At 31.5% G+C, this 10284-nt stretch overlaps 2 protein-coding genes across 2 annotated transcripts in view; both read right to left on the bottom strand.

The window, feature by feature from the left end:
* The window catches only part of LOC111637805 (lactosylceramide 4-alpha-galactosyltransferase-like), a 14713-nt gene extending 8709 nt beyond the window's left edge, over positions 1 to 6004 (bottom strand). The window contains exon 1 of the mRNA XM_023383366.1: positions 5938 to 6004. The gene's annotated coding sequence lies outside the window, so the exon portion shown is untranslated. The remainder of the gene's footprint in view (positions 1 to 5937) is intronic.
* Positions 6005 to 9434: 3430 nt separating this feature from the next.
* LOC111637800 (protein ANTAGONIST OF LIKE HETEROCHROMATIN PROTEIN 1-like) overlaps positions 9435 to 10284 on the bottom strand; it is a 2761-nt gene continuing 1911 nt past the window's right edge. The window contains exon 4 of the mRNA XM_023383362.1: positions 9435 to 9729. Within this exon, the coding sequence (XP_023239130.1) occupies positions 9435 to 9729 (295 nt within the window). The remainder of the gene's footprint in view (positions 9730 to 10284) is intronic.

Raw genomic sequence — 10284 nt, 5'->3', positions numbered from 1 at the left:
CTTGAAAGCATTAAAAAAAAAAACTCATTCATGAGTAATGACTGATGTAATAGTTAAGTGAGTAATTAGGAACTACTTGTACTATATATATTTAGATTAACAGCAATTGTTCTTTTCTTACTTTTTTATTGGTGAACTTGGGTGAGTCACAAAATATTTTTTATGCTCTACGTACAAGCTAATCAGTAGCTTTATCTTTGAATCTTTCCATTTTATTTGCTTTGATGAACCTAAAAAACAAAGTTATTATGACTTTGCAGCTATGGTATTATTTATAGTATTACTGATTTGATTGTAATTCAGACATTGCAGTATTTTAACTTCTTAATTGGCTCATTATATTCTACAAGTGTATTATGAGAATTTGCATCCTCGTTATGTGCAGATGTGTAATGTATATCGATAGCATGAGGCAAAACAGTTTCTTCTCTTTTATTTTTTAATAATGTCTGAACATATTCTTCCGCAAAATTTTTATCTGGCAAAGAAAATAAAAGAGAACATATTAGTTTAGTTATACATTTGTTAGTTAATAATAATCTCTCCTTGTTAGTTAACATATACTGAGTTTTAAAAATATTATACGTATAATATCTTTGAAATTCTGTATATATGTTAACTAACAAGGATCAATTAATTAAATTAAAATAATCCATTTTATCTCTCGATATTAAAACTGTAGTTAATTTATAACATCGTAGGTCGTTTAGTACTATCGTTTATTTGACAAAACTATTTATATAAATATTTATTTTTTCATCTCAGTTTATAGGATATTTTAATAATGTTTTTTACTTACCATTTATAAGTTTCAAATAAGTTTCCTTGTCGACAATTAAACGCATTTCTTCGTTATTTACTGTAAGCTTAACTTCGATCATGGAAGCCGCCATCTTTAATCTCTTTTATCCGATCCAAACGATCCTACCCTCCGCTAGAATTAGTTTGATCGAGATCCAGTTGATCCTAGATGGCGTTTGTATACGCAAATAGAGATCGATCGGATCACAGTAGTTCGTTTGTATATACGATTTGTACGATCGAAGTGATCTTGGATCAGTTTGATCCCAAAAAAGTATATGCACCCTAGGACTAACCGAGTTTAGACTGATATAGAAGATAGAAAATAAGAATTAAAATTTTTGTCGTTTTTGTACACTATATAGTTCATACACAAAACACAAGACAATCTTCATTGTAAATTTATTCAATTTTTAGTTTTAATTTTAAAGAATTAAAATACAGAGTTGAAAGGCAGCTATATACCGACAGTTGAAACAAAACAAGGGAAAGTTAATTGCCATCCGTGCTCTCGGAGTTAGTGCTCTCAAGAGCCCCACTAAGAGATATGAATGCCAGTAGAAAATGAAACATCGTACGCGTGTGAATGAGTTGGTGCGGGTTGCAAGGCCAGTTGTATCCTACAAGAATAACAGCTCCCATTAAACTATCCCTAATGTGATTGTACCTATTGCGGCGAAAAACTAATTGAAGTGGTGTTTGGTCTTCCTGAATACCATAATCGCATTATGTATTGTCCCCAAGGTTAAATCTATGCAAGTACTGTATTGCTTAATGCAGAAAATTAAAGATATCTCTAATAATTTTTAAAATGATTAAAATATAAAATTTAATGTGTAAATTATTTTAACCTATCAAACTATTCGGGTAAACTTGCAGATGGCATTTTTGAAAATAACTTCTTAAGTGGTTAATAAATATTTTAAACAAATTTAGAATTATAAAAATTTTGAAAAATTCATATTTTTTTATACTCTATTATATATTAAAGCGACATAGAATACGTAACACTACTGCTGTGATTGAGTAAACATTGACGATTTCTAATTAATTTAAGAGTCAATACTTGTTTAACTGTTATTTTAATATTTAAACTGGAAATTCCGCATATTTTAGTATTTTTACATATAGAAGAGTAAATCTGATTTATATTAAAAGCCGTGCATTTTTACATGGGAATTTTAGGGGTGGCTACGTAACTGAGGTGCCACAAAGCCAAGTTTTAGTATACATGACAATATGAAAATACTAGATTATCATATACACTACTAGATTCTATACAAACTTTTTAAGAGTACATAAAATTAAATTCGCATGTAAAGTTGTGCCAATCAAATGCATTTAAATAAAAGTGCATTCTATAAATAAAGCTGTTTACACACAAGGGACATTCCTAAAGTCATTTTATTAATTGGATATGTAATTTATACACTGGAAATTATTCATTTAATTTGTTTTTGGAAGAATTAAATAAACGATTCTTTCCACAGTTATTGTTATGTATATGAAGTTATATGCTCAAAACAAACAACTGTAATGTTTTTAGTTGTTTGTTTTATTTGATTAAAGCAACGTGACACATGGACGATCTTCCTAGGAGAGTGCTTATGTTTATATAAATAAATAATTTATTTATTTAATTAAGATAATCAACACAATTGAACTTACTGGCTTAGTTTAACATTCCTGCTTCTACAATAATAATATAATTCATTTTTCATAATTAGCTCGTGTTTTATAAAGTTGTGAGTTGATTGATTTATTCACTCGAGGTCTCTGCATATTCTAGGCCAGTGTTTTTTAATCCTTTTCAGTTTTGGACCCTATTGAACGTAATAAATTTTCTGTGGCTCCCTATAATAGGAACTCGTGGAAAAATTTTAAAATATACATTTAAAGTATTTTAATACCGTCGCATGAATCGTCACCTTTAAATCTAGATTGTCACCATTTGTCAGTGCTAAATCTAAATACATACAATTATTCATCGTTCATAGTCTTTAATATAAAAATACTGTGATGAAAATCAAATATGGCACTAAGCCCTTTAACTTAACGGCCGGATGGCCGAGAGGCTGTCAAAATGACAGCCCTCTGCTTCGGGGATCCGGGATCAAATCCGGACTGGTTGAAAAATCCCCAGGAATTTTTAGTGGGATAATCCGTTCCGATATGTTTGACTCCTGTCGCCCCACTGTGGGCTTGGCCGCATCCATAATGGGCCTTCTAAAAAGAGGCCCTATTAGTTCCCAAAGGGCGGAAAGAGAAAATAAAGCTTTCAATTTGTTTAAATCCTTCTTCTGTAAAAGTTATTTCTTGATCTGTTTCTTATTGCTAAAAAATAGTTCTTATAAAAATTATCATAATTTCTGTGCTGTAAATGCCTAAATATTGTACAGAGAATAATTACGGTTCAATATATTTCCTATGGAGCGCTACACAAAATTAACGTAAAAAGTCAAAACTAAACTTCTTAAGAGCTGGGGTCCTGGGCAAGTGCCCACTTGCTCGGCTCTAACGGTGGTGTTGCTCTCCACCATGACTGTATTTTATTTTCTACTTACTGAAAAATAACACCACAAAATTAAATAAAAATTTGTTTGTTTAGTTATGGCAATGAAAAACTTGGGCGATCTGTCTAGGGGAGATGCCTTCCGGGAGGCCTTTTTAAGACAAACTGGCCTCTATTCAGGTGTTACAGACCTGAAGAAAACCCGGAAAACTCCACGTGGCCAGCATGTCCAAGCGAGGTGCGAACCCACGACCAAACTCCTAATATTCAGGGAACGAAGATTACTTGGCCCCAAATAGGACTAAAAATTTATTAACGTAATCATTTGTCTCCAAGCTTCCCTTCAACAATAGAAAATATTTTGGTGCCCTGCCCTTAAATATCTCGACACAAAGAAAGATATGCCACTTTCATAATAAACGGTTCATATGTAATTTATCAAAGTTACAGATTTGCTTTGAATTTAATAGCATTAATCAATAGCAATACACAAACCTCCTTGAAAAACTTCAGTATTTTCGACATAAACAGGAGTTATTAAGCTTCTAAGATGGTGAACAATCTCCTGCCCCATCTATATACAATCCATACATACAGAAGAAATCTCCGAATTTTTTGCATTTCACGACGTTTCAAGGTCTCCTGAGTTCAAAATTATAAAAATATTGGGTGCCATTTTTGACCGATCGCCATACTTGCCCACTGTTGTGTAAAACAGCCGTGAAAGTAATAATACGATATTTGTTATCTAGTACTCTCTCTTTATACAAAATATCGAGTAACCAAAAGGCATACGATAGTTTAAATGCACAGGATATACACCATATATCGCGGCATACTACGAAATCCCTGATTATTCATCAGTTTTCTTGAATATTTAAAATAATCGCACTAAGTTTNATTTACAAAAAATAAATATTTCTAAATGAAATAAGTGGGGGTTTTTTTTAATCAAATTTAAAATTCTGTACGATACGCACACGCAACTCAGCCTACCGATTGTCAGATGATCACTCCTCAACTTATTATTATCACTTTGCCCGACTAGGTGAGAGCAGTATTCATAATGACCGGTCAATTTGATAAATTAATCAATATTTATTACACTGCCCGCCCTATTTGGTCATTATTCATAATGCCCGGTCATTATTCATAATGCCCGGTCATTATGAATAATGCCCGATTAATCACTTTGTCCATAACATATACACGATTTGTACGATCGAAGTGATCTTGGATTAGTTTGATCCCAAAAGTATATGCACCCCTAGGCTTCCACTAGCTAAACCGGGCGAGGTTGGTGCTCTGTAAAGCGCATGCGCGAATCTGGCCTTTTGGATGCTGACAATACAGCGTTTCCACTCCGCTACTCCGCCACTAATATTCAAATATACAATAGCGATCTTATCTTTTTTTCACGTGTAGTATAGAAATTTGTAATAAGATACATAATGCGGTTATAATAAAATATTGTGCGATTATTTTCATATAATTAAAATTAATATGTATTTATTTTTAGAAAATACAAGGGAAGCGCATCCACCGCTTCTAATGACGGCACGCCACTGTCATTTTCCCTTTTCCTGTTTTCTACCCTTCCTGATCTGATGAGAACTATGTTTTTATGCACATTTTCTCATATAAAATTAAATTAATCGTTACCACTAAATACTTAATACCAATTCAGCTAATATAATATGTAAATCACTTATTTGGATTTATGTGATTGTATATTTATCACATAAATCACATATTTATTACATTGTATATTTTCTAAATCTGATAAAGGAGTAAAGTTTAATTAACTTTATTAAATCAAATAAAATTCCACACTATAAACCCATAAAGTTTATTGTTGTGCGAAGACTGTAAAATTTGTGTATATTATGTATTTGTAATTTACCTTATTAAGTGAAAATCAAATAAGGAGAATAAGAAATAGAACTAAATTTTATGTCAATTAATAATCAAGAATATTTCTAGTACAGTAATAACATAAACAATTCAAAGAAAATATTAGTAGGTAATTGATAAATTATTCTTGTTTCTTCATAAATATGTATTCATACCGTATAAGAGCACGCTGTTATACTCGGATTAAAAGAGTATTTATGCTCTTACATCCGAGTATAAAATGCTCTTAGACAATGCAAAATCGGCACTATATTAAACAAAGTACACAAAGAACTGTCTATTTATTTAAAAAAAGTTTTATAGTATCAGAATGTCTTTTGTTTTGCCTTATTAATTTAATAATGATTACCACAGATACTACTGAACGGTTACTGTATCAGAAGCATTTACATTTAATTCACATTGACATATCAGTGTAGTACTCTTGCAAGTCAAAACAGCTGGTGCATATAACAGCATACTCTTATTTGCACGGAAATACAATTAAAGTATAATTAACTAAGCGTGTTTTCTTAAATTCATATCGATTATTTGAAGAATTTTTAACTTTAAGAGCAATGTTACGTTTTTTATCGAAAGATATAACTATTTTTAACATTAATAGATATTTTTAAACATTGTAAAAACAGTTCTAATGAGAAAATGTATTTAAAAAAGTAAAAAAGCAAGTTAAATCTAAACAGGGAAATAATCCATAAGATTATATTTACCAATTTGGATCAGCATTTAATTCTGCTCGGGAATACTTAATATTTCTTCCAATTTAATCACATTATTATCCGTTGTCAGTAGTTACTGATAATGATTGGAGAAATGATCTTTGACTGTATATAAACCTCGATTGGTTTAAATTATCACATGATACCAATTTCTAGAATGTCCGAATGCTTTATCTAGAATACTGTTTAATTTCTTGTTGAAAGCTTATCTACAGTAATAAAAAGTAAAAATACATCTTTAAATTTGAAACTAAAATATTCGCACGATATAAAATATAAAAGAAAATGAGTTGTCTTCATTCTTCCNTTTGTATATATTAACACATATATTAACACAAGCGATCACATTAAGAATTTAGGGGAGAGATCCTTTAAAAAGCCAGAAATTCAAGGAGAAAGAATGGTCGTTTCCCCCTAGCTCAGTCTGTTTATCCTCTGTGTCGAGACTTAATTTTCGTTCGGCTGTATTATAAAGGTTTTTCGGTAGTCAATCTTCTACCGTGTTAACCCTCTGAACACACCTGAAATTTCCCTAAAATTAACAGAGTTTTTTCTTAGTAGCGTTATTGATATCAGAAACTAGCTTTAACTTTACCGAAGTCAAATCTGTGCACTACAACTTTAGAACGATTAATTAAATTTGATAAAAAAGTCCCATTAAAAAACAATTAAAAAGCAATAAAGCGTGAATCGTGCGTCATTAAAGGTAAATTAAAACCGCGATAAAATTTTTCGCGCGGGAAAAAAATTTTGAAAAAATTTGGAGACAAAAAACATTCCAAAAATAAAAAAAAAATTTTTTTAGAGGGTCCAAACGCCCGAGTTTTATGTAACGCTATGTAACATTCTCGAGATATCTCGGGATATGTCCTTTAAAGAAGAAACTAGAAATTTTAGAGAAAAAAATATTTTTTCAATTTTAACAAATTTTTGAAAACGGAACTTTCAACAGAGAAAGCAAGCTGATTTCCTTTCCCAGGCAAACTATTGATGAGTTGATAATTTTGCACACGTTACGAAAAAGCAGATAAAAAGGGGCATTCTCCCCCCATTTGAGGCAGTCCGTTAGAAAAAGGTTGGCACGCAAGAAGTCCAACATACACAGTCCGTCCAGGGAAGTTTGCCATACGAAATAAGTCCGACATACGATATAGTGCAGTCCATCGAAATAAGGTTTGCCATACGTAAGAATCTGATATATGAAGTAGACGACCATACGAAGAAATCGTCATACGAGAAACGTCAAACTAAAGATATAGCATACGCCAAAATTGTTGAAAGAAAAGCATATTTAAAGGAACTTCCCATAGTAAATAGAAGAAGAAAACATACAGAAGGGAAGATGCGATCGACCTACAGGTGAAGGTAATATTGGAAATAGATTGATGTAAACTCTCTCTCGAAAACGCGCCCGCAGAATAAGCATAGGTTAAGTTTTAGTATTATAGTATTAGATTCTTGTATGATTTTATCTATTTTTGTTTTATTAAATATTTGTTCATTTGTTAAGAAATGTCTCTGCCGTCTTCTGAATAAAACATTATCTTCACTGAATCCTACGCGTGTTAATCCGCGTGTTATAATACTGATTAACAGGTGTCAAGGAATCCTGACGTAGATCTAGACTTCACAGTCCAGATCGTTTTAAACATAATTAACAGCCCTCCTAGAAAAAGTTAGTGAGCCGATCTCACGATCGTGTGCCCGTAAGCGGCGTGGACTTAGTTCTACGTCCCTGGCTACTCACATTATTATAGAATACAGTATTGCATTATAGCGTCCCGAGCTCGAGGGGGTATCTCAATCGCTTTTACAATTATAATTTGTGAAATTTTTTACTCGATTCCAGGGAGGAACAAGTGTCCTGTTCGCCTTTCTCTCAGGATGCCCATGTTACAGTCAATATCTTTATTATATACAATAGTTTGTACTGTACTGTACATGCCCAACTCCGCATGGCACTATCGGGAATGAAAACCAGATACAGTAATTATTAATTTGTTTACAATACAGGAATTACAGAGATATCAAAAAGTAGGTTGGAATAGTATACAAGAGTTAATACAATGATGATGCAGGTATTACAATGATGTTGCAGTTAAATAGTGTACATTGATGATATAGTTAAATACAATGATGATATAGTTAATTACAATTTGTTTACAGTATAAGGTACAGTACATACAGAATTACAAAGTGATGGATTTTGAAAGCTTTACAAGTATTGTATATAAACTAGTAAACTATTGTATAGTATAGTATGTACACTATGTAATATTTAAGTGTTAATACAAAATAAAACATGGAGATGTGTATAAGTGCAGAAGGAAAAAGTACATAAATTACATAAAATCGAGTACAATACAGCAAATTAAGTGACGATACAATACAATAGAGTGTAAGAGCCGCCGCAAACTAGGGCTTTGCGAGAGCAAACACGCTAGCAAACGTGCGCTAGCACAACCGATGACGTCGAAGGCTCCGCCCATGTCTTCTTGCCCACGCTGTTTTTCCTTCGCTAGCGCAGCGATACGAGAGTACGCTCGCTGTTCAGATATTTCAACAACTAGAGTATTTACGCTAGCAAGAGAGGACAGGAAAAATGGATGACAACATAAACATGTCACATATCGAAAAAGAAATTATAGAATTTTATCGATGCAAGTAAATTACATGATTAATACATTCAGTATTGAAAAGAAAATAGTATAAACTTTGTATAAAAATAGTTTTCGGCTAGTTAAGCCTAGTTAGGCTTAACTAGTAGGCATGTTTTTCCTATGCTGTTTCAAAGTTCGGAACGAAAACTGACTGATTACAAGTATAGGTTATAATAAAATCTTTTTCTATAGCCAATCCACATCTGTGGAATCACGTCATGAGGATTATTACAAAAAAAACAAGAGGGATTCCACACTGACACAATTAAGAGAGCTTTTAGCTTCTGAACATGGAATCAACATCACTTGTAAGTAGACTACATTTTATTTGTTGTGGGCTAGTATATTTAGTAATACAATTTGGTTTAATTTGCTCAATTAGTAAAACAATACAGTCTGTTACAAAAGTATAGGATCACCACAAATTTTGTGTTTTTTTAAAATCTATTTAAATTTTTTTAATAGAAAACTGTTTTATATGTTTTAAAACAATTACAAAAATATCATTTTCAAAGCTTTTTATTTTTTAACAATAATATAATAGAAGTTATTACAGTTTTTCACTTTACTTGTTACAAAAGCATAGGTACACTTTCTAAAATTACATAAAATTAAATTTTAAATGTATTTTTAACACTTTGAATATTTAGTTTTACCCCCTTTGGCTACAATTACTTGAAAAATTCTGTTAGGCATGGAGTTGATTAATTTTTTCAATTATTCATCTTTACTTTTTTTCAATTGATTACACATTCATATTGTTTCCCTTTTTGATAAACAATGGCTGCTAAAATCCCTCATAAATTTTCAATGGGATTTAAATCTAGACTAACAGTCAAATCTGGAAGGCCAGTCAATTACATCAATATTTTCTTTTTTAAATGAATATTTTGTTTGCATTGAGGCATGAATGGGAGCATTAGCTTGTTGAAACTTCCATTTATGATCTGCAATTAATGCTCCAAATGTAATCATATTATTATACAATAATTCTTGATATTTTTCTGAGTTCATGTTTTCGTCAACAAATACTAAATCAGTTTTACCTCCCCATCCAAAACCACCCAAAATCATTACAGACTCTCCCTCTTGTTGCCAGCTTATTTTAACTCTGCTTTCTCTTCTTAAAACATGCCAATAATATGAAAACTCATCAGAGCCATCTAAATTAAACTTCTCATCACTAAACATTATTTCTTGCCATTCAGTCCATCCCATCTCGTCTTTAGCCCAGTTTAAATGCATTCATTTGTGTTTGGCAGTTAAAGGTGGTTTCAACTTCATTTTTAAATATTTTACGTTGTCATTGTTTTTTAAAGTTCTCCAAACAGTCGCAGGAGATACATCTACTGGTAATCCAGTAGCAGCTTGCCTTGTTGACATGTTTTTATTAGTTATTTGGAATTTGCCTTAGAGATTTGCCTGAGCCACTCAAATAAAAATTTTTATGTATTTAATGCTCCTGAAGTACAGTTCTACGAGGCATTGTTGAAAATGTTTATATAACATTCAATGAAACATTCAAAAAAGTTACCATGACAGGTAAAAATGATGACATCTCACCTTAGTTGTGATAATTTTAAATATTATTATGATAAAATAATTTTTTAAGAGACTTTTAAGTGGTGTATCTATACTTTTGTAAAACACATCAAGAAATGAATATTTGTGAAAAAAA

The sequence above is a fragment of the Centruroides sculpturatus genome, unplaced genomic scaffold (assembly GCF_000671375.1).
Source record: "Centruroides sculpturatus isolate CEXI.00-Female unplaced genomic scaffold, Cexi_2.0 scaffold1001, whole genome shotgun sequence".
Classification (NCBI taxonomy): domain Eukaryota; kingdom Metazoa; phylum Arthropoda; class Arachnida; order Scorpiones; family Buthidae; genus Centruroides; species Centruroides sculpturatus.
Note: the sequence above shows the minus strand (reverse complement) of the source record. Positions and strands in the feature narration are given on the sequence as shown.